This window comes from Bos mutus, chromosome 5 (genome assembly GCF_027580195.1).
Source record: "Bos mutus isolate GX-2022 chromosome 5, NWIPB_WYAK_1.1, whole genome shotgun sequence".
In the NCBI taxonomy this organism is placed as follows: Eukaryota; Metazoa; Chordata; class Mammalia; order Artiodactyla; family Bovidae; genus Bos; species Bos mutus.
The window spans coordinates 3,524,310-3,550,050 of NC_091621.1; the positions used below are offsets into that span (position 1 = coordinate 3,524,310).

General features: G+C 43.8%; 1 protein-coding gene across 1 annotated transcript in view; it reads right to left on the reverse strand.

Annotated features, from left to right (window-relative positions):
- Nucleotides 1-25,741, reverse strand: part of ABTB3 (ankyrin repeat and BTB domain containing 3) — a 334,406-nt gene that overhangs the window by 113,905 nt on the left and 194,760 nt on the right. The window contains exons 2-3 of the mRNA XM_070370211.1: nucleotides 13,767-13,916; nucleotides 448-652 (exon numbers count right to left, since the gene is read on the reverse strand). Coding sequence (XP_070226312.1) covers nucleotides 448-652; nucleotides 13,767-13,916 — 355 coding nt within the window. The remainder of the gene's footprint in view (nucleotides 1-447; nucleotides 653-13,766; nucleotides 13,917-25,741) is intronic.

Here is a 25,741-nt window from a genome sequence, read left to right on the forward strand (position 1 = left end):
CCCTATGCAAACGCATTTCAAAGATCCCACTCAGGTCTCAGGGCTTCCCAGGTGGTGCTAGTGGTAAAGAACCCGCCTACCATTGCAGGAGACATAAGAGATGTTGGTTCAATCCCTGAGTCAGGAAGATCCCCTGGAGGAGGGCATGGCAATCCACTCCAGTATTTTTGTCTGGAGAATCCCCACAGACAGAGGAGCCTGGTGGGCTACAGTCCATAGGGTCACAAAGAGTTAGACGTGACTGAAGCACTTAGCACGCCCGAAGTCTCAGATACTCCTCAGGGCACAAGATTCAACCTCCAGTGAGTTTCTGGAAACTGGGCAGCTCTGGCCCCTCCCCTGCCCCACCCTTGCACCACCTCAGAGGCAATACCCACCCACCACAAAGTGGTGTCGACCCGAAGGGAGCTTCTCTCTCTGGTCATCCAAAGCCAACACATGTCTTACCTTTCCACCTGGAGGTTGACTTTGGACGGCTCCACGTTGGGATTTTCCCATTCCATCTGCGGGCAGTGCATGAAATAGCAAAGGGTATACAGGGCCTCGGGCTCCCAGTAGAGCGCCCCCTGCTTGTGGTGCAGGGGGGTGCCATTGCCATGGTGCTTGGCATTGAGCGGCTGCAGGTGATGCATTGCTCGGGACACCAGGTCACCTGTGGACAGAAGTAAGATTTCAGATCCTTCAAGCAGCCAAGACTCACAGAGAAGGGGTGTAGAGATTCTCGAGATTCCCTCATTCAATGGAAATGGTCTCATCAGGCAGAGAGGGAAGCGTTTGTTCATTCACCACATGCCAGTCCACGACTTACCAGGTTTGGGGTGCTGCTTCAAGCAGAGCGGGCTGCTACGATAACTCCAGTCCTGCTCTTTGGAACCCACAATTTCTAACAAGGCACAGAAAGCCCTTTTGTACGTGTCTACTTCCAGCCTTCTTCATCTGGGACACACCCCTCTGTCACATCCTCTGCTGTAACCAGTACTGCCTCCCTTGCAATCACAAGAATGGACTATACTGTGTCTTTCCTCTGAGCCTGGGCATAAACTGTTATTCCCTCTATCTAGAACATTCTCTCTCTCCTCTTTTCCAGGCTAACTCCTGCTGATCATCCAGGTGTCGGCTTATATATTATATTCCAGGACACCATTCTGGAATTTCCCCCACTTCCCTGTGTCAGATGCCACACTGTACTTTCTTTATTACAGCACTTAGTACACTGTGACACAGTATTCTTTTTGTCCATCATTCCAAACGATAGCAACTCAGTCTGAAATGACACCTATTTGTGACAGCACAGTTAGAGCACTTTAACATTGAATTCTTATAACACCCTATGAAGTAGGCACCTTTATAAACCCATTTTACAGATGAGGACACAGAGGCCCAAAGAGGTGAAATAACTTCTCAGCAGGGCAGAGCCACTAACAGCAGAAGGAGGATTTGAACCCCAGCACTCCGGCTCCAGAGTCTATGCACTTAACCATGCTCCTTGAGGGCATGTTTTACTATTCTCAGCACTGGCAAACTCTGAAAACACTCTGGTTTTTCTCATGCTTTCTTAGAAGAAAACTAGCTTTCTCCTTCATCAAACCAGACCTGCACGTTCCCAGGTTGGCCGTGGAGAGAATATCTTCTTACGGGAGACTGGTTGGGCCTGAAGCTCTGACTTTCCTTGACTAAGACTGTGTTTCTCAAATGTGGTTAGCTTGTAAGCAACCTTCAGGAATGTAGTTGTATCCAAGCACCACCTGTATCATTATATACTTAATCTTCGATGGACTCATTTTATTTTTTAAATACATATATCTAAAAAAGAAACATTATGTCACTGCCATAAATGGGAAATCAGTATCCCTTGCTGTAAACAGAAGGTCATTGTGAAAGTTAATTCAATAAAAAGAGTGTGATTAATTTATACCTGAATTCTGGTTCTGTTTTCTTTTGTTACAAAGGGCAAGTGAAAGAGTTGTTAGGGGCACATATCAAGTGGAGCCTTTCCTCTGAAAGCAATTAGAATGGAAATAGAATTGAAAAGCATCACTCCCATGACCAGTGTTATCTAAGGCACTGCCCCTGTCCCTCTGGAAATCATCTCTTGCACAGTGGGAGGTGTTGCACATCTGGGGAGATGTTCCTCGAAGATATTCATGATGGTGAATTTGTGTGTCAACTGGGCTAGGCTATGGTGCCCGGTTGTCAGTCTAAATGTTGCTGTGATGCTATTTTTTTTTAAGTTTTTTTAACTTATTTAAATATATATTTAAAATTTTTTCGATATTGTGTTGGTTTCTGCCATACAGCAATGCAAATCAGCTGTAATTATACATATATCCCCTCCCTCCTAACCCTCCCTCCTCTCCCCCCATCCTGTCCCTCCAGGTCATCATCAAGGAGAGCTAGAATGGGCTCTCTCAGGCTACATAGCAAATTCTCACCAGCCATTCCTCTTACACTTGCTAGTGTATGTATGTTGCTGCCACCTCCTCCGTTCATCCCACTCTCTCCCTCCCACACTGTGCCTACAAGTCCATTGTCTACACTTGCATCTCCATTTTCCCCCTGCAAATAGGTTCATTAATATCCTTTTTCTAGATTACATATATATGCATTAATAGACTATATTTGTTTTTCTCTTTCTGACTTACTTGTGAAGCTATTTTTTACATATGATTAATATTTATATCAGTATATTGTGAGTAAAGCAGATTACCCTCCAGAATGTGGGTGGGCCTCATCCAATCAGTTGAAGGGAAAAAATAGAGGAGAAAAGAGAGAAGCCCTTGAATAAGAAGGCATTCTGTCTTCAGACTCATGACTGAAACATTAACTCCTTCTAGAATTTAACCCTCCCTCTCCAACCTAGCTCCCTGTGGGGGTCAGGGACTGTCTCCCCCATTCCCAACCCCTCATTACCCAGCTGAAACCAAGCCTGCAGAGCCCACCAGTTCTCTGCCATCCAGCTGTACCTTTTCATAAGACACTTGTACCTAAAATCCAAACAGCTCAGTGAAAGGCAGGAGTTTCTCCTCTACAGGCCCAAGGCCTACCTTCTAGGTTCCCATTTCTTGTCTGAGGGAGGGGCTACTTCCTCAAAAGGAGATTGACAAGAGGGCTATTCATCCCCTTTGTGGGAGCCGGCCTATGGAGGTGAGGTCTCAGCTGAGGGTGAAAACGGCAAATATTCCCCTTTCTCTTCCACGTCCATGGCAGACATGCTTAACCGATCACAGAACTCCTATCCACTGAGTGGAGATGCAGCCTTAAAGTCCTTCTTGAGACAAAAGTCCAAGTGGTCACTATTTACTCTGATTGTCAAAGGACAGAAAACTCCATATCCTAAAGCCAGAGCCCTAAGGTGTCATCAAGACAACCTAACCAGAGTACAATCCACTAAGCTTAATATCTGGACAATGATGCAGGGGTTAAACAGACAGTAGTGAGGGGTTAAACTTCCCTACACCCCTCTGCCTTCTACTAAGCCTTAACCTAGAGTCTGACCCTCCTTCTCTCCATTTCCCACAGCAGGAGAATATATGCAAGAAACTCAAAAAAGAATCAGAGAAGGAAATTCTCTTTTAGGGGTAGGTGGGCAGGAAAGATCTTAAGAGGACCTGTAGATGGAAGCTGTGGCATCCCATGATTCTATGTGAGCAACAGTCCAGCTGTTGTTCACTGAGCATCTACTCTGTGCCAGGCACTGTGAAAAAGCACCTCACATGCATTGTCTCTAGGACTCACAAGGCTCTATAGGGTACTAGACCATTCAGGTATGAGCTAAATCAAATCCCTTATGATTATACAGTGAAAGTGACAAGTAGATTTAAGGGAACAGATCTGACAGACAGAGAGCCTGAAGAACTATGGATGGAGGTTCATGACATTGTACAAAAGGCAGTGATCAAGACCATCCCCAAGAAAAACAAATGCAAAAAGGCAAAATGGTTGTCTGAGGAGGGCTTACAAATAGCTATGAAAAGAAGAGACACAAAAGGCAAAGGAGAAAAGGAAAGATATACCCATTTGAATGCAGAGTTCCAAACAATAGCAAGGAGAGATAAGAAATCTTTCCTCAGGGATCAATGCGAAGAAATAGAGGAAAACAATAGAATGAGAAAGACTAGAGATCTCTTCAAGAAAATTAGAGATACCAAGGGAACATTTCATGCAAAAATGGGCTCAATAAAGGACGGAAATGGTATGGACCTAACAGAAGCAGAAGATATTAAGAAAAGGTGGCAAGAATACACAGAAGAACTATACAAAAAAGGTCTTTATGACCCAAATAACCATGATGGTGTCATCACTCACCTAGAGCCACACATCCTGGAATGCGAAGTCAAATGGGCCTCAGGAAGCATCACTAAGAACAAAGCTAGTGGAGGTGATAGAATTCCAGTTGAGCTATTTCAAATCCTAAAAGATGATGCTGTGAAAGTGCTGCACTCAATATGCCAGCAAATTTGGAAAACTCAGCAGTGTCCACAGGAATGGAAAAGGTCAGTTTTCATTCCAATCCCAAAGAAAGACAATGCCAAAATACTGCATAATGGCACTCATCTCACATGCTAGCAAAGTAATGCTCAAAATTCTCCAAGCCAGGCTTCAACAGTACATGAACCATGAACTTCCAGATGTTCAAGCTGGATTTAGAAAAGGCAGAGGAACCAGAGATCAAATTGCCAACATCCATTGGATCATCCAAAAGGCAAGAGAGTTCAAGAAAAACATCTACTTCTGCTTTATTGACTACGCCAAAGCCTTTGACTGTGTGGATCACAACAAACTGTGGAAAATTCTGAAAGAGATGGGAATACCAGACCACCTGACCTGCCTCCTGAGAAATCTGTATGCAGGTCAAGAAGCAACAGTTAGAACTGGATGTGGAACAACAGACTGGTTCCAAACTGGGAAAGGAGTATGTCATGGCTGTATATTGTCACCCTGCTTATGTAACTTATATGCAGAGTACAACAAGAGAAATGCTGGGCTGGAAGAAGCACAAACTGGAATCAAGATTGCTAGGAGAAATATCAATAACCTCAGATATGCAGATGACACCACCCTTATGGCAGAAAGCAAAGAAGAACTAAAGAGCTTCTTGATGAAAGTGAAAGAGGAGAGTGAAAAAGTTGGCTTAAAACTCAACATTCAGAAAACTAAGATCATGGCATCTGGTCCCATCACTTCATGGCAAATAGATTGGGAAACAGTGGAAACAGTGACAGACTTAATTTTTGGGGCTCCAAAATCACTGCAGATGGTGACTGCAGGCACGGAATTAAAAGACGCCTGTTCCCTGGAAGAAAAGCTATGACCAACTTAGACAGCATATTAAAAAGCAGAGGCATTACTTTGCCAACAAAGGTCCATCTGGTGAAAGCTATGGTTTTTCCGGTAGTCATGTATGGATGTGAGAGTTGGACTATAAAGAAAGCTGAGTGCTGAAGAATTGATGTTTTTGAACTGTGGTATTGGAGAAGACTCTTGAGAGTCCCTTGCACTGCAAGGAGATCCAACCAGTCCATTCTAAAGGAAATCAGTGAATTTCCTTGGACTGATGCTGAAGCTGAAACTCCAATACTTGGGCCGCATGATGCAAAGAATGGACTCATTTGAAAAGACCCTGATGCTGGGAAAGATTAAAGGCGGGAGGAGAAGGGGGCGACAGAGGATGAGATGGTTGGATTGCATCACCGACTCAATGGACATGAGTTTGAGTAAACTCTGAGAATTGGTGATGGACAGGGAGACCTGACGTGTTGCAGTCCATGGGGTCTCAAAGAGTCAGACACGACTGAGCGACTGAACTGTACTACATTATTTTAGTTTTACAGCAGTGATCCACAAGCGGGGTGATTTTGCCTCCCAGGGGACACGTGGTAATATCTGGAGACATTTCTTGTGTCACATCCCAGGGACTGTTACTCTACCTAGTGGGTAGAGGCTCGAGATGTTGCTAAACATCCTACAATATACAAATCAGTCCCCATAAGAAAGAGTTTTGCCCAGGAGTCAATAATGCCCAGGATGAGAAATTCTGTTTTACAGATAAGGAAACCAAGGCTCGAGGTCACAAGGCAGAGAAGATTGGAAACCTGGGTCTGCCTGATTCTAATGTCTGTGCTCGTCACCCTACACTGACCTAAGTCCTTTTTACAGAGACAGCACACCGCAGCCGTGGCCAGCTCCAAGTCCATGATGGGGCAGTTTGGCATTGTGTAGCCAAGGTGTTAACAAATGCTACTTTCCTTTGATTCAGTAATTCCATTTCTGGGACTCTGTCCCAAGGTTGGAATCCAAAATGCAGCAAAATCTTCATGCACAAGGATTTTTATCCAAAACCTTATTTATAGAATCCAAAATTTGACAAAGAAACAAATGTTTGAAAATCAGAGCATGGTTAAATAAACTCTGGTATGTGATAAAACTTATGCAGTTACTAAAAATGTTTACAGAAAGCTGCAATAAATGAAAAAAAAATCTTTGTGTTAAAATGGTAAGTGGCAAAAAAGTGAAATTCAAAATTGCATACAGTGATCAGGATTATGTTATTAAAAATATGCACTGAGTAAATAACAGGGGGAAAAAAGCAAAATGTTGACCAAGGATTTCTCTGCCTAGAGGGATTGTGGGGGACATTCCCTTCCAACCTTTCTTGTTATTTCTGAATTTTGAATTATGGCATATGCTTCTTGGGTTTATCAGAGTAATAAGCTTAGCGAGGTGGTGTTTACTTTCTAGTGCCTCCTATGTAGGGCCAGGTTGGGGCACATTCATCTTTCCCTCTGTCTTTCTTGAAAGCACTCATAAAAAAGCTCAAAATAAGAAAAATCAAAATTGGGTGGAGAAGAGAAGAGGATCCATGTTTTGAGGCCACACGTCACCCCTCCAGGTCCCCAAGACCCTGGGAAGGCTTTGGTGTTGGTTGGACTAACCGTGTCCTCAGAGCATCATTCAGTTCGCCCTGCACTTCTAGGCTCTCCGCTTTTTCTCTTGCTGTTTTCTCACCTTATAGGAACCTTCCCTTCATCTTCTCATCTACTGAAGACTCTCAAGGCTGTGATCAAATGCCACTTCTTCCAGGGAGCCCTCCAGGATGCCCCCATTCAGAATCAATTGCCCTTTACTCTGTGTACCTACAACACCTGATGATAAAGTCTAACATGTTACGTGTTTAATTCAGACATGCTTTAGATGCCCATACATCTGCTTCCCCTACTGACTTTAATGGATAGAGACATGACTCATTCATTGCCCTGTTCCTGGAGGAGCAGTGTGTTTGGTGGTTAGGGACAAGTTTTCTGGAGTCAGACTCTCTGAGTCTGAGTTTCCAACCTGCCACTGACCAGCTGTATTATCTTGGGTGAGTTAACGTCTCTGTATTTGGGGATAATTATGTCCTTTGTGAACTTGTTGTGTGGATTAAACTGCTAACATGTAGAAAGTACCTAGCATTGGTTTCTTCATTTGGAAAATGGAGATAATAATAGTTCCTAATGAAGCGATCATATAAATCACTTAAAGCACTTGAAATACGGTTGGGCACATTCTAAACGTATAATAAGTATTCAGCATATATCTTTTACTTTGTATTGTCACTACCATCATCATCTTCATCACCAGCACCATTTTTTCCATCATCTTGGCCACCATTATCATCTTCATCATCATACTATCTACATCACCATCAGTGTCATCACTGTCATCAGCCCAGTCTCTGGATCACAGGCCTAAAGGATGTCTCTGATGAGGGTTGGTCATGGGAGATGAAATCGGCATGGGGATTCTACAATCACTAGCTCCACTTCAAATCCCACTCTATGTGTGTGCTATCTGCTGCTTCCCGGTCAGCTTCATTCATGAACCCAAAGCAACAAACCCACTGTCACTAGCTACACTGAGTTTGGGTGGCTAGAGTTTGGTTCTAGGAACCTACTTGAGAATCTGCTTATAATCAGGTTTCCCAAATGTCAGTCATTTGAAAATCAGCATCATGAATTCTCACATATCTGTGTGCCATAGGTCCGATTTATTTGCTTAATATTTTTCTTTAAATTGGCTCCTTCTTTCACACAATACATTCATTGAAAAAAGAAACTTTATATCAGTGCCATAAAAGGAAAACCAATATTTTTCTAGCACCCATAAAAAATTCATGGCAATTAAAAATAGAAAGTGTTTTGTGTATTGCCTGCAATCTCCTTTGCTACCCTTTGGGAAATGGAGCTCTGCCTTCCAGACTCAGGTTATCAGTGCAATTCCCTTTAAGCTGTCTTCCTGCATGCCACTGTGATCACCCTGAGACAAAGGATTGCATATTCCAACATGGGTTCCTTTCCCCAAAACCTGTACTGTGACAGCACCTTCAATTCCTTCCCTGCTGTTCATCCACAGTCAGCTACCACTTTCTATGTACATTTTCAAAATTTCCCACAACCCTGGGGTAGGAGGTATCATCACTCTCTTTTCAGAGATGGTAAAGCTGGGAATCAGAGTGATCAAGTTACTTGACCTAGGTCACACAGCACAGATGAGGAAATCAAGGCACTCTCCAGCATCATAAACCATGGTTTAACTTGCCTCCCAAATTTTATTGGGCTCCAAAATCACTGCAAATGGTGACTGCAGTCATAAAATTAAAAGATGCTTGCTCCTTGCTTCTGAAGAATTGATGCTTTTGAACTGTGGTGTTGAAGAAGATTCTTGAGAGTCCTTGGACTGCAAGGAGATCCAACTAGTCAATCCTAAAGGAAATCAGTCCTGAATATTCATTGGAAGGACTGATGCCGAAGCTGAAACTCCAATACTTTGGCCACCTGATGCAAAGAACTGACTTATTGGAAAAGATCCTGATGCTGGAAGGATTGAAGGCAGCAGGAGAAAGGGACAACAGAGGGTGAGATGATTGAATGGGCACCACCAACTCGATGGACATGAGTTTGAGCAAGCTCTGGGAGTTGGTGATGGACAGGGAAGCCTGGCGTGCCGCAGTGGGTTGCAAAGAGTTGGACGTGACTGAGCGACTGAACAAAGACAACTCATTCCCTATTTTATACATGAGAAGATTGAGTCACAGAAGGGTTAAGACCAGTGACACTTTACCATTGAAAAGGGTCACAGGTACATTCTAGTGGCTAGAGGCAGCAGGACCTTATGAAAAGACCCCATTTCCCCATTTACATTTGAGAGGCTCCTTGTCCAAGCAGAGGGCTTTTTTTTTTTTTTTTTCCTGGTGACACTGAGGAGAGACAACCCAGAAACCCTTTTTATGCACAGTTGTAAATTAATGGTCCTGTTTCGAGTAACACATTGAGTGGGAACTGCAAGTTCACAGTTTAGTGTAAAAAGAAAACAGAAAGAGGCATTTTCAATGAAGCCCTCATTTTTTTCCCCTTTAAATAACAGAAAGCAATTACTCTACTTAATGGCTGTCCAATGCAGGTTAATTGGGAGCTTGGGGGCAAGGCAAGGAACATTGGGCAGAAGAGCTGCAACAAGGTCTCAGAGGACACAAATATGGGATGGATGGGACCAAATGAAGAGTCGAGTTGATTCAAAAATGAGCACAGCCAGGGCCTCTGCTTTCCCTGGAGATGGGGATCTTACCTAGATCAGGTAAGGAGGCCTGCCTGGTCTGCTCACTGGACTCTAAGTACTGTCTTGCTAATTTCCTGGTTCTCACGGTTAAGAATCACCAGCCTGTGTCAGTTTGGGGACCTTTGTGAGTTAGCTTCTCACTCAAATAACGTGAGTGGCTCAGCTCAGCTAGTAAAGAATCTGCCTGTAATGTGGGAGACCTGGGTTCGATCCCTCGGTTAGGAAGATCCCCTGGAGAAGGGAAAGGCTACCCACTCCAGTATTGTGGCCTGGAGAATTCCAAGGACTACAGTCCATGGGGTCGCAAAGACTGAGCGACTTTCACTTTCACTTTCAAATAATTTGACATACAGAGATTCCAGTTCTAGCCCTCTGAGTTCAAAATTCAGTTCAATAGAACACTAAATATTTGACAAGAATTTCATTGAGTTCCCCTCCCCTGTAGCATTTTCTTCAGCTTTTGTTTCACAGACTAGTTCACTATGGGTCATTCGTGTATTCATTGGACATTCAACAGGTATTTCCCAAGCTAAGGGCAATGTGTTAGGTGCTTAGAATGCAGAACTCAACTGGACACAGCACAGTTAAGCAGAAAAAGAAAAGATGATTTGAAATGGGACTCTGCCACTTAGGAGTTGTGTGGCTTTCGGTAAAACATTTATCCTTTTAAGTCTTAGTTTTCTTATCTATAAAATGAGAATAATAATACCTTTCATGTGCTTAAAGCATTTGGCACACAGCAGGTGGTCTGGAAATAGTGGATGTATTTTTGCCCCAAGCCATAACATCACTATACATCACCACTGAAGGCAGTTTGGGGTTTTAATATGATGCCCTGAGGATAGAAGCAGGGTGTATACAGAAGTTTCAGTGGGCAGGGGCAGGGTGAGGCGGGTGGGAGAGTGGGGGTGGGTCTGTCATCTACCTGTTGGTGAAATACTGGGTAACCTTTGTGAATTCTCACATCTCCAATTTAGTTTTGAGGACAGCATTCACAATACCTGGTACAGAGCAAACTGTAGATCCTCAGACCTGGAAGGAACAAAGGTCTGACTAACGTTCTGATATTATAGAGGCAGATACAGTCTACCCATATCATCTAGAAATACCCAGGCTTCCTCCAGAGACAGGGAGTCAAGTCTAGTGATGAGAGCTCTGCCTGGAGAACTGGATTCAATTTCAACTCATCAACTCACAGGTGTGGTTGATCTTAGACAAGTTATTTATCCCTTCTTACCTTCATTCCCACATCTATGTGGATAATAATGGTTACATTGGAAGTAGCTCATGTAGATTTTTCATAGTTCCCTAGATTAACATCTATTATTGTTGGCTATTAAGAAGGCTATAGTCAGGGGCTCTGCCCTCAACCCCGAGCAGCCTGGTTCAAGAAGAACAGGGACAGCTGGGAACAAACTCTCTCCATCCCGCCATTGCTGGAACAACAGTGGTTTCTGGAATCCGCACGGGCAGAGTAACCTTTGAATATGAAGAACAGCTCTCTATGTACACAGACAGGGCAAGGCTGTATTGATTCAGACCATAGAGCAAGTCAGTCTAAATTACAGTCAGATCAGAAAAGAAGGCAATTTTATTACTTTCCATCACCGACGTGGCTTATCAACATGCCTCTGCACACACATTCTACGGGGCTGACTTAATGAATGGAGGGAACCTATTCATAATTAGCAGCACCTATTTGTGTGCCAACAATTCATATGCGAAAGTCAATATTCAACAGCAACGACAGCATTTAATTTACAGAACAAATTGTCCTTAAAAACAATTTACGTGGCAAGCTGCTCCTGCGGACTGCCTGCTTAGGTAAAATGCAGATTTGTTTAGCAAATCCTTTTCTTCAAGAGAAGCACTGGAATTGAGCGGAGCTCCAGCCCAGGTGCTAGGAGGGGCCCTTAAAATACTTCAGGACATACCTTTGAGACCCCAGAGGAGAACGTGTGGGGGCCTCTTCCAAGGTGGCACCCATGTAGACATGATCCAACCCTGTAGCCAGAATCGGCCTTTCCAAGGTCATGGGCATGTCTTGGAAATTGGTGGAGTTCCAAACAACATGGCATTTCTTCTTTGAGATGTTTCCCCAAGGGATCTGCTTGGACCAGCTACATCTGAATCTCTGGGGGGGCTGTTAAAATGTAGACCTTTCCTTTTCCCGTTCCAACTGTTGCAGATATCTCAAAATATCATTCACACACATCACCACCTCAAAATAATAGGTCATCAGAGTTGCTGCTAGATCTTGTTTTATAATGTTCTAATAAAAACATATAATGACTATATCACAGTTTAGCTAAGATATATTGATAACTGTCTTTTAATATAATTAGCTTCCTTTACAAACTGGTACACTTTATTTCATGCATTTAAAAATACTGTTCTAAGGCAGGGTCCACAGGCTTAATCAGGCTGCCAAAGGGGTCCACAGAATCCTTAAGTTTAAGAACAATCATACAGCTGACCAGTGGCTGGAAGACCCTGTAATCAAAGGCATCTCATGACTTTGGGGATTTGATGGGAATTTCCAAATTCAGGTGCCAAGAAAGTAGCTCTAGTGAACATAAGGAGCCCCTTCAGCTCGAATCAGCGACTGCTTCCCTTTGCAGAGGTGCAAGCCATGTACTCAAGGTAGGATGACTGTCCTGGGTATACAGGGAATTCTTGGGAAGAGGTACAAGTTGCTTTATGAGTCCTTAAGTCTTTTATAGTTCAGAATTTTCTAAAATTTCACACTACCTCATACTTTAACATACTCTAGCATTTCTGTGATCATTACTCTAGTTCCATCTGGAGCTAACACACAGCTGTGTCATTTGACAATCAATTGGATCATAAGTAAATACAGATTTATATTCCTCTGGTTGGCCAGACTCAGCCCAGACCTAAATTAGGAGGTGTAGAAGCACAGCAATCGTTACTCAAACTTGGGACACCCCAGCCTTCTTCTCTCCACCTTTCTGCCCCTTCTCTCCCTCTCTTCCCATCCCTCTCTTTGTCTCTGTCTCTCCCTTTTTTCATATTTTCCAAGGACTGACTATGTGCCAAGCAGTATTCATGGTGCTGAGGTTACAACAGTGAACAAAACAAATATCTCTTCTCTCTGTGAGAACATATTCTAATAGCAGGAAACAGATAGTTAAAAAAAATGAGTCAACTATTGAGGGTGTCTGGGGGAAGGAGGGAGGGGAATGATTGCTAATGGCTATCAGGTTTCTTGTTGGGGTGATGAAAATGTCCTAAAATTGATTGTGGTTATGGTTGCATAACTTGGAATTACACTAAAAGCCATTGAATGATGATATACTTTAAGTAGGTGAACAGGATATAAATTATATCTCAGTGGACTTGTTACTGAAAAACAAAAAGAAATATTGAGCATGTCATAGGGTAATAGCTGAGAAGAAAGGTAAAGCAGTGAAGAGGGAACAGAGTTCTTAGGGTGTTATAATTTTACATAGGGTGGTCAGGGAAAACTTCATTAAGGGACAACATTTGGGTGAGGACTTGAAGGTAATGAGGAAATAAGCTATGTGGATATCTGGAGGATGAGAGTGGTTTATACAGAGGGAACAGTATGTGCAAAGGCCCTGAGGTATGTCTGCTATGTTCAAGGAACAAGAGGTACCAGTGTGACTGAGTTCAGCAGGCCTGGGGAGGAAGTGGAGGAAGATGTCTGAGGGATACAGGTGGGGAGCCTGGATGAAATTTTGAGGATTTGGGCTTTTCCTGTGGATCAGATGGTAAGCCAGTGGAGGATTCTGAACAGACGTGGTCCCGTTGTGGAAATCAACAGTCTTTACAGCATTTACCGTAAATGTAGTGCTAGGGACTAGGGTGCGAGGGACTGCAGAGACCTCCCTGGTGGGTGTCAGCTTGTTGAATTACCACAACTACATTCTAAGTGAAGTATTACCATATTCTCTGTTTTATAAAAAAGGAAATGGAGGCTTAGAAAAGGGTAGGAGGCTGACCTCCATCAGAGGCAGTCTTTACCAGTCTACCTGACTCCAGAGCCCTCGCCTTCACCACGGCCATCACTGACCTGTGTACGTAGCGGGTGCTTAATAAAAGGAGCCACCAGATAGGTTACAGAACACTGCCCTGAGCACAGTCAGCCCCTTGGGCACAGAGTAGGCAGAGAACCAGCATCCACTTACTCAGTTCTGCGATGCTGCCGACGCGGGTGGCCAGCAAGGACTGCTCGATGGTCCTCAGCTCGGACTGGCTAAACATGGGCAGCTCTCCCGGCTTGCTGGTCCGCTGCGGGTCCCGGTGAAGGTTCAGGCTGTCTGGCAGGCAGAGCACTCCTGCAGGTGGTGGGAACAGAGGGTGAAAGGAAAACAGATTGTCATTTTTCTGCTACCCAAAGGAGGGGTGCAAAACCCCTCAAACCCCATGCACAGCCTCAAACCACACCAGAGTTGGTAATGCAAAGGAAACATGGGAACCAAGGCTCTGCATCCTCTTGGAAATGATGTCTAGGTCTTTCCAAAGGTCTCCTGATTTAACAAACATCCTTCTGTATGTGCACATGCCCAAAGGACACAGAAGAAAATCATTTCCTCAGAACTGGCAGGGACCCCACCTGTGCAGAGACTCAGTGGGGTCTCAGAGACTCAGACCACCTCTTGAGAACTCAGTGGTCATGGTCCCACCAGCCTTCCTGAGGCAGCTGCCACCCCAAGCGCCCTGGAAGACATCTCTCCTGGCAGTCCTCTGAGGGCTCGCTTTACTTCCCCAGCAAATTCCACTCTGGGTGGTTGGGCTGTTATCTGTCAGACAAAGCTCTGACTTTCTCCATAGAGCTGTATTTCAGGAGCTAAAAAGTCCCCACGGGCTTTTGTAGCTTGTATGGTGAATACCCATGGGAGATCCCTGGAGTCCAATTATTTTTATCCCGTCCTTTCCATTCCATGATCATTTAGTGAGAACCTGAGAACTTACTTCGATTAACTACTCAGAAATATTCACTGTTCCTGTCATCACCACAGCCTCCATAGGCAGAGTGTGCTTTCTTGCTCCTTGACTTTTGGTTTCACAAACTTTGGCTAAAGGTATGTTAAGAGATATGATGGAACCAAACGTCTGAAAAGCACCTGTGCAGTTGAACTTGCTCTTTTGCGCTTTTGCATTGTCATGAGAAAAACACACCCTGCTTAGCCTGCTGGTGTAAGGAAGGTGAGAGACCCACAGAGCCGATCCAGTATAATCTGTAGCTTGGAGCTGCCCCACAAAAGCAAGTGTTAATTTAATATGCCATTGAGATACCCAGGGTTGTTTGTTACTCAGTATCATTATGGTGATGACTAACAGATACACCTGCTGTATGTCAATCACAGAGGAGACAACGAATGAGGCAGGCATGTGTTGTCCTGCATTAGGGACTGAGGATATGGTGATAGACAGGCTACACCTACTCCAGTTCTCAATGGGCTCACAGTCTAAGTGAAGGAGATGGACTATTATACACATAACCACAAAGCCATACCATACATGCTCTATGGTAAGAGAAGATGAGAAGATTAGCAGGGACCTGAACAAAAGTAGTTGTCAATAAGTTGGAAGCATTTATTGAGTGCCAACAGTAGTCCCAATTCTGCTAGGCATTTTGGAAATGCAAAAGAAGCAGAAGATGTATTCAAGAATAAACTCACTGGAGAAACAAGACTGCCAATGACAAAACAGCTGGAGTACAATGAAGCAGTATCAACACACAGGTGCGGAATTATTTAAACCAACTGTCAGGGCGAGGGGACAGACAGAAGGCAAAGGTCAAAACTCAAGTCTACTCCTCGCCCTGTTTGAACCACAAATGCCCAGCAAACAAAGACTCCTCCTCTTCTGCCCCCTGCTGCATAATTAGTGGCTCCAGCCACACTGACCTAGTCACTCGTCTTGAATATTTTACTTTCATACCTAACAAGCTGACACAGTGGAGAAGGCAACCATAACAGATTTTTTTGAGTAATAAATAAATGGATAAAGAGTACAAATGACCATTAGAGTTTAATGTTCTTATAATTAGGAAACTGGTCAAATGAGTTTCTGAGATTGTTTTCTAACTATTGTTTTTCAAAAATCTTAGACTCAATAAGAATATATTTTATATCACAACCCAGTACACACAGCCTTCCCAGGTGGCTCCGTGGTAAAGAATCTGCCTGCTAAGCAGGAGACGTGGGTTCAATCTCTGGGTCAGGAAGATCCCCTGGAGAAGGAAATGGCAACCCATTCCAGTATTCTTGCTTGAAAATCCCAAGAACAGAGGAGCTTGGCGGGCTACAGTCCATGGGGTCATAAAAGGGTCAGATACAACTCAGCATCTACACCACCACCACCAATACACACACACAAACACACACGCACCATCACCACCACCACTACTACACCCAATTCTCTTGTTTTCCATGAAGAAAAATCACGGAAATAATATTAATCCTTACTATGTATGAGGCATGCCCCATTTTTTTTCTTTTCACTTCGTTTCTATCTTACCAATAAAAAATCCTGAGTGTAGCACCAAAAGTGATCTCATGGCCCGCTAGTGGGTCGTGACTAGCAATTTGAAAAACTCTGTGAGCCAGGCTGGTTCACACCTTGACATTAACTGGACAATACAGATTGCTGATTTATTGGATACTACTTAGCACTGGGCTGGGCTCCACATCGGCGACTATAGAGAAGGTTGAGAGGTGATCCCCACACTTCAGGGACCCCCATCTTTTCAGGAAAGGCAAAATCTTCACAGAAATGCCCGTCATGTAAGGCTGGCCTCCTGCCTGTCCTTTTCCTTTAACACCTGAGTCATCCCCCAATCACCCCAGGCAGGGACGCCCTGAGTCATCCTCGGTTCCTCCTGTTTGCTCACCTGCCCAGACATTTGGTCAGAGGTCAAGTAGCCATTGCCATGGCAACGAATGCTGGGCCAACCCTTCATCTGATGCCTCTGAAGTTCCTGACTCTAATTCAGAGATTTACCACTCTTAAAAGTGCATATGGCAAATGATAGCAGGTGACCATGACCCAGTGGGACAAGTGACCCAAGTTTCAGGGGATGAGGCCCTCTGTTGGGGAGGGGTAGTAGTCAGGGAGCTTCACAGTAAAGGAGACCTGGGAGTGAGCCTTGACTGTCAGGGAGGATGACATTCTCTAATGAACAATACAAAAGGCCCTGACATGTACTCACAGGTTTGCTTTCTTGGTAATAGCATTATACACAGCAAGTTCTTATCCCAGGCTGGCATCTGAAACATTGCTTCACACATGGGTTGATGTACAAGCAAATGTGCCTCAAATGTGACTCCAGACTTGGAATCTGGAACCCAGGGCATCAGTCTTGGCTCTACCACTTCCTACCCATGTTTAACTTTGGGCAGGTCAGAGAACCTCTCTGGACCTCAGTTTCCTCTTCTGTGAAATGGGAGTCATAAGAATGCTGAGGGTGGGAGATGAAATGAGACCATGTGTAGTAAAGTACTTTGCACGTGCTGAGCAATAGTACATGCTTGACATATGTTAACTGAGATGAAAATTGGTCAACGTGTATAAACGCAACTTTGAACTGCCTTATGCTTCATCATGAGAATAAATAATTTCCCTCAGAATTATTCATCCTTCCTTTAGAGCATTATGAAATTTAAATGTGAAAATATAATTATTCAAAGAAGCTTTGAAAGCTAGAGTACTAGGACTTGAGAAATCTATAATTGATCTATTATGCAAAGATTATATACCAGGGTTTTCCTTTTTTTCTTTTGTTTTGACGACTCTGTATGGGGTACACACATAAACTAGAGTTATTTTTTTGTGTATAAAAATCAACTAGGTCATTAAGAAGGTCCCAGCTGCATATTTTAGTTCCAGATACAGGCTTGAGTGTTTTGGAATACTCATCAATTTCTGTTATTGGAGTCAAGGACAGTCGCAGCCTGGTGACTGACCCAAGTTTCAAAACAGGGGAGACCTAAGGTTCAAATATGACTTTGGATCTAAAGGAATATGGTCACCTTGGAGAGCAGGTGACCATTGGGGAGTGGCTACTATGTTGAAGGGGTCACCGTCTTACTGAAATCTATCACTGTGGAGTGGGTTATACATTTGTCTAAGGGGAAATCCATTCACATTTTCAAAGGGGTTGGCAAGTGCTAAAAGATGATTAACCAGTGTCTTTGAATGTCCACATTTCCAGCCATAACCAACCTGGGACTGACTAACCATGGGGAGGCCAGAGGCCAGAGACAGGCTTCAGTCCTGCCCCAGTCCCCTGGGCAACCTGGACAAAGCACTTCCCAGACCTTCAGTCAGCTTCCATGTCTGCAAAGAGGGGTTAAAGTAGCCACATCATCAGTTTATTGTGTTGATTCAAGAAAAGAAGTATTTAAGGCCTCCAACCTATAGTAAGTGCCTAACTGAATGGCCTCTTCCCCCAATGTGCAGCTTTGTTTATCTAATGTCTGGATTCAAATAGTCCTGCAGATCATCCTTCCACAATCCTGTGTGACTGGAGACAGACAACTTTTTGGTTAGGTCATTTAGGATAGAAAATATGAGAACCACTCCTCTGGGTGGGCCCCTGGACCAACCACTGATCTGGCATTCTGTCTCCGCTGGCGGCGATCCAGGCAGTTCTGCCTCCCTAAATGCCTACCTCTATAGGATGGTATAGAGGTATACATACCAGGCAAATACAACACCCTGCCATCCTTTCCCTCCACTCAGCTCTTCTCTGTGTCTCCATTCTATCATTGGATCAGGATGCTATTTACCCACCAAGAGAAAACCAAATAAGACAACCATCAGCACTCATCCAATCTCCCCTTGATGTGATGATGGTGATGGGAGACAAGGGGGCTACACAAGGTCTTGGCATCCTGGACCCAGGCTTGGGTTCTGCCTTGTCTGTCTCTGGCTGTGAGAAGGAGACAGACTGTCCTGTGTTCTGCCTGCCAAGCTAAGCCTTGTTTTCTGCTAGGTTGTCCCCAGAATTTAAAGTGGAGGGTCCTGGCACCAGTCCCAGCTTTAAAAAATGGGAAGGAAGCAGCTGGGGTGCAGCACACCAGCCCTCAAACTGGCATTGGACAGACCTGGCTGGGTTCAGATTCCTGCCTCACCGTCTCCCAGCTGTGAGGCCTGGGACTTGTGACCCGGCCCCTCTGAGCCTCTGTTTCTCTCTCTGAAACTTGTTTGATGCTATCTACCTCCTAGTGTGCTTGGGAGGCCGTAATGGGATAATCTACATGGACAACCTGTCACAGAAAAAGGGGTCGATAAATGTTTGTTAATAATCCAAGTGAAGTTCTTTGAAGGGAAAGATTTAGGAATTCAATAACACGCTGCTAGAGGGCTTTCTTCTACTGTTTAATTTATTAAGAAATAAGGTAGGAAGTTATCAGATTTTTAAAAATGTTTGCACAATAGGCTTGGAAACTCCTTTTTATTTTAAGAAATTTGGCAGTGGGAAACAAATTCATGGCTGGCTTGGTGAGCACATACATCTGTGAGAGGCATGCCATATTCCAATTAGGATACACCCAGACCACAGTTTATTTTTCCCCCATTATGAATTACATTCAGTGGGAAAAGCTCTTAGGAAGTCTGAAGCTAAACCATCAAAAGAAACAAGAGGTAGAAAACACAAAGATGGAGAATTTTCAGAAATGAGTTCAATAACATGCTGGTCCTTGGCAGCTGAAGTGCCCAGGGGGAATAAGCATGCTGACCTTAAAAGAACATGAAGATATCTATAGAACTACCATATGACCCAGAAATCCCACTACTGGACATACACCCTGAAAGTGAAAGTGTTAGTCGCTCAGTCATGTCCCACTCTTTGCAGCCTCATGGACTGCAGCCCACAAGGTTCCTCTATCCATGGGATTTTCCAGGCATGAATACTGGAGTGGGTTGCCATTTCCTTCTCCAGAGGATCTTCCTGACCCAGGGTTCAAACTCGCATCTCCTGTGTCTCCTGTGTTGCAGGCAGATTCTTTACCCACTAAGCCATTGAAAATCATAATTCAAAAGGACACATGTACGTCAGTGTTCATTGTAGCACTATTTACAATAGTCAGACATAGAGACAACCTAAATAACCAAAGACAGATGAATGGATAAAAAAGATGTGGTACATAGATACACTGGAATATAACTCAGTCATTGAAAGGAATGAAATTGGGTCATCTGCAGAAATGTGGATGGACCTAGGGTTTGTCATACAAAGTGAAATAAGTCAGAAAGAGAAAAACAAATATCGTATATTAAAGCATATATGTGGACTCTAGAAACATGGTACAGATGAACCTACTTGCAGGGCAGGAATAGAGACAGACGTAGAGATGGACATGTGGACACTGTGGGGAAGGGGAGGGAGGGATAAACTGAGAGGTTAGAATTTATATATATATGTGTGTGTGTGTGTGTGTGTGTGTGTGTGTGTGTGTGTGTGTGTGTATAGTGATTCCCTGGTGGCTCAGACGGTAAAGCGTCTGCCCACAATGCGGGAGACCTGGGTTCAATATCTGGGTTGGGAAGATCCCCTGGAGAAGGAAATGGCACCCCACTCCAGTACTCTTGCCTAGAAAATTTCATGGATGGAGGAGCGTGGTGGGCTACAGTCCATGGGGTCACAAAGAGTCGGACACGACTGAGCAACTTCACGAGATACACACACACACATACACACTACTGCTGCTGCTGCTGCTAAGTCGCTTCAGTAGTGTCCGACTCTGTGCGACCCCATAGACGGCAGCCCACCAGGCTCCCCTGTCCCTGGGATTCTCCAGGCAAGAATACTGGAGTGGGTTGCCATTTCCTTCTCCAATGCATGAAAGTGAAAAGTGAAAGGGAAGTCGCTCAGTCGTGTCCGACTCTTCGCGACCCCATGGACTGCAGCCTACCAGGCTCCTCCGTCCATGGGATTTTCCAGGCAAGAGTACTGGAGTGGGGTGCCATCGCCTTCTCCGATATACATACTACTGTGCATAAAATATGTAACTAGTGGGAATCTGCTGTATAACACAGAGAGCTCAGCTCAATGCTCTGTGAAGACCTAGATGGGTGGGATGGGGGTGGGTAGGAGTCAAGTACAAGAGAGAGGGGATATATGTACACATATAGCTGATTCACTTCATTGTACAGCAGAAACTAATACAACATTGTAAAGCAATTATACTCCAATAAGAAACAAAATAAAAATAAATAAAATAAAACAAAAAAAACTAAAAGACTATGAAGGTATCTATGGATCATTTATTCATTCACCAACACTAAGCACCACAGACAGCAGGACACATTTCTGTTCTCAAAGGCTCCTGGTGGGCAAGGGAGACAGACCCCTCCACCAACTGAATCACTATGGGAGAAACAGCAGAGCAGAGGCGTGCATGAGGTCCTCATGGATCACGGTGGGTGAGTCAAGTTGGCCTGGAAGTGTCAGGGCAACTTCCCAGGGCAGCTTAGGAGACCTGAGGAAGCAGACATCTTATGGCAAAGTTGAAAGAGTGTGGATTCTGGAGCCTGAATGAATGCTCAGGTTGAATTGCACCAGTGGTACTTCAGAGCAACGTCACCTAGGGATGCTATTTAGCTTTCCTGTATCTCCATTTCCTTGTGAATAATATGGGAATGGTCACTGTATAATATGCTCCTAAGGCCACTGGAAGATCAAATGAGTTAATGCATGTAAATCTTGGACCCTATACATAGCTCAACAAAGGTGATGATGATGATGAAGATAATGTTGGTGATTAGAGAAGGACATTCCAAGGAAGCGCAAAGGCCCAGGGTATGTGCTCTGCCCACAAGAGTGGTTGGAACAGAGGGTACATGATTGGCACAGAGGGTGCAGAAGTTGGGGGAAGGAGCAGGATCGGGTAGTAGGGGCAGACCATGGAGGGCACTGGGCCAAAAAAAGTTTGTTCTTAAAAACTAAACTTTTACCTTCCAGCTAGCCTGTTTCTCTCTCTTTGCTTTTCTCAGCCAAAATTCTAGGAAGAGTGGTCAATACCCACTATGCCCACTTCTTCCTCTCCCTTATTATCTCTACACCTACTACCTACCTTTTGATGGATGCCCAGCAAATTCATGTTCGTCCTTCAAGGCCTAATTCAGATGTCACTTCTGAGACCCCAAGACTAAAGAAGTTTCTATTCTTAGGAAGCTCTTAGCCCAGAGAGGAAGATCTGTGAGCTGTGGAAAGGTCCAGATTTAGGAGACAATCTGGCTCCTGGGACCACAGACTGTGGCCATTTGGAAGTTCTCTGAAAAGCATCTGTCTTCTTTGTTCCCCTACACAGCAGTGACACATGTGGGCACAGAGTCATGTGGTGGTAATAACCCAGCAAGGTAATACCCCAGTGGGTAATAACCCAGTCCTGGGTGCGACAGACAGGGAACTTGTGTGTTAGAGTGTTTTGAGTTAAAAACTAGTCTTTGACATTTCAATTAACACATGGCAACAGACCAGAGTAAAATAATGAGGAGGCAGCTTTGTGGACAAGGGAGGCTTTCCTGCTGTACATCAAGGTGGCCATTCTGCTTCCTCTTGAATACTTATAATTCAAATGCATTCATCAATCATTCATTTATCCATCCATCCATCCAAACTTCCACTTTGATTATGGATCATCCTTTAATTAATTAAAGGGTAATTAATTAATTATTTTTTGAGCATCTACTATCCAATGCATTGTGTATTGGACGTATCCAATACAACGAATACAATGGGGATACAGAAGGAAACAATACGGAGTAGTTGCTCTCCATTGATCTATGTACTTATCCAGCCACCTAACCTCCCTCTCTCCCATCCATCTATCCATTTCCCCACCCCTCCATTCCTCCATTCATCCATCCCACATAATGTGTCAGACTGAGGCTATAATGAAAAGACACAGATCCTCTCCTTAAGAAATTCATAATCTAGTGGGATAAGTACACACGCTTATGAGTGTACTTATGTACAGGAGCGGTAAGAGAAGCTCGTACACGCTACACTAATGGCACACATAGAAATTGGGTAGTCTACCTGAGTGGCGTTGACAGGAAAGGATTCACGGATGAACTGTCCTAGGATCAGTACCAAAAGATGAGGCGAGGTTTACTAGGTGAATGGGATGGGCTGTGGGGAAGAGAAAGGTGTAGGAAAGGGCAAAACAGAGGGAGCAGCGAAAGCCAAAGCACAGAGGCGAGAAAACTGATGTGTTGAAGGGACTGTAATATGCTCTTTTTATACATTACTGGATCTGATGTGCAAATATTTTGTTCAAGATTGTTGCATCTACGTTCACAAGAGATACGCATCTGTAGTTTTCTTGTAGTATTGTTGTCTGGTTTTGGTATTTAGAGTAATGCAGACTCATCAAATGCACAGAACGAGTTAGGAAGGATTCCTTTTGCTTTCGTTTTCTGAAAGTGGTTGTTTTGTTGTGGTCAGTCGCTCAGTCATGTCTGACTCTTTGCCACCTCGTGGACTGCAGCCCACCAGGCTCCTCTGCCCATGGAACTTTCCAGGCAAGAGTGCTAGAGTGGGTTGCCATTTCTTCCTCCAGGGGATCTTCCTACCCAGGGATCGAACCCAAGTCTTCCACACCGCAGGTGGATGGGGGCTCTTTACCACTGAGCCACCAGGAAAGCCCAAAAGTGGTTGTAGAGAACTGGTAAAATTTCTTCCTTAAATGTTTGGTAGAGTTCACTTGGAGAAGGCAATGGCACCCCACTCCAGTACTCTTGCCTGGAAAATCCCATGGATGGAGGAGCCTGGTAGGCTGCAGTCCATGGGGTCTCGAAGAGTCGGACATGACTGAGCGACTTCGCTTTCACTTTCATGCATTGGAGAAGGAAATGGCAACCTAAGAACCCAAGAACACTCCAGTGTTCTTGCCTGGAGAATCCCAGGGACGGGGGAGCCTGGTGGGCTGCCGTCTATGGGGTTGCACAGAGTCGGACACGACTGAAGCGACTTAGCAGCCGCAGCAGCAGCAGAGTTCACTACCTGGGCCTGATGCTTTCTGTTTTTAAAGGTTATCAGTTGTTGATTCAATTTCTTTAATAGACATAGGCCTCTTCAGAGTGTCTATTGCTTTTTTTTGGCTGTGCTGCATGGCTTGTGGGATCTTAGTTCCCTGACCAGAGATTGAACCCGAGCCCTTGGCAGCGAGAAACGTTAACTCCTGGACCACCAGGGAATTCCCCAGATTGTTGATTTCTTCTTGTTGTGAGCCTTGGGAGATTAAGTCTCTCAAGGAATTGGTACATTTCACCTAAGTTATCAAATTCGTGAGCACCAAGTTTTTCACAGTATTTCTTAAATGACCATGAGATTTATAGTGATGCTTCCTTCTTCATTTCAGTCATTTCTCTTTTTATTCTTAGTTAGTCTGGCTAGCGGCTCATCAATTTTATCAATCTTTTCAAAGAACCAGCTTTGGTTTCATTGATTTTCTCTATTGATTTCCTGTTTTTAATTGATTTCTGCTCTAATTCTTACTATTTCTGTTTGCTTTTGATTTAATTTGCTCTTCTCTTTTTAGTTTTCTAACACAAAACTTAGACTCTTGATTTTACATCTTTTTTTTAAATAATTTTTTTTAATTGGAGGATAATTGCTTTATAATATTGGGTTGTTTTCTGCCATATATCTTCTTTTTTAATACATGAATTTACTGCTATAAACGTCCCTGTAAGCACTGCTTTTTCTGCATCCCATAAATTTTTATGTTGTGTTTTCACTTATTATTAGTTAAAAATATTTTTAAAACTTCTCTCGAGATTTTTTTCCTTTGGCCCAAGTGATATTCAGAAGTGTGTTGCTTAACCTCCAAGTGTTTGGAATTTTCCAGCTATCTTTCTCCTATTGTTGTCTAGTTTAATCCTGTTGAGGTCTGAGAACAGACAGTGTATAATTTCTATTCTTTTGAAGTTGTTAAGGTGTGCTTCATGCCTCAGAATGTGGTCTATCTTGGTGAATGTTCCATGTGAGCTTGAGAAGGATTCTGTTGACGTTGAATGAAGTAGTCTATAGATGTCCATTATGTCCAGTTGATTGAAGGTGCTGAGTTCAACTCTGTCCTTACTGATTTTCTACCTGTTGGATCTGTCATTTCTGATAGAGGAATGTTAGTCTCCAACAATCAAAGTGGATTTATCTATTTCTCCTTTCAGTCCTATCAGTTTTTGCCTTTTCTTATTACAAGGTATGTTGAAGTTATTTCAAGCTGCTGCTTTCCCAGATTAATTTAAATTCGGAATCATTAAGTATCTGAAAATGGTTTAGTTAGTGCAGGTGATGACATTAGAAAAAGAAGGAAGGAACTGATAGGCAGCAGGAGTGGTAAGGCAGTATATATCCATTTAAGAGACCTCCTAGATTTATTTTCAGAGAAGGCAATGGCACCCCACTCCAGTACTCTTGCCTGGAAAATCCCATGGACGGGGGAGCCTGGTGGGCTGCAGTCCATGGGGTCGCTAAGAGTTGGACACGACTGAGCGACTTCACTTTCACACATCGGAGAAGGAAATGGCAACCCACTCCAGTGTTCTTGCCTGCAGAATCCCACGGACAGAGGAGCCTCGTGGGCTGCAGTCCATGGGGTCTCACAGAGTCGGACACGAATGAAGCAACTTAGCACCAGCAGCAGCAGCAGCAGATTTATTTTGAATATACAGCATGTGCCCAGCTGTGCCTTTCTCTGTTGCCAACTCTTCTGTTTTACTCTTTTTCACTGAGATTTCCTTAAAAAACATAAGTTGAATTAATGAATGAGGCCTGGGTAGAGTTCTTGATGGAAAAGAAAGATTAGTATGTTTTAAAGAAAGGTGTTAATGATACATTAGCACCCCACTGAGAATTTCTCCCTATTAGAGAAAGAACAGGGGCTGGAAAATGGATTTCACAGCAGCTGTCAGAACATTTTTATGCCAAGGACAAATATTCACAGGTTTGTCTTCCCCAGGATGTCTAGGAACCATTTCCAGGTAATTGCGAGGGTACCTTCTACAGTAGAAGTCTGTGCATTGGGCAAAATTCCAACTGGAAATCTCTTTCCAATGGAACTTCTGCAGAGTAAGAGCATGAAGATCATTTATATTCATAACAAAGGCCTCCAAGGCCTGTGAGATCCTGAATCACCCAAGA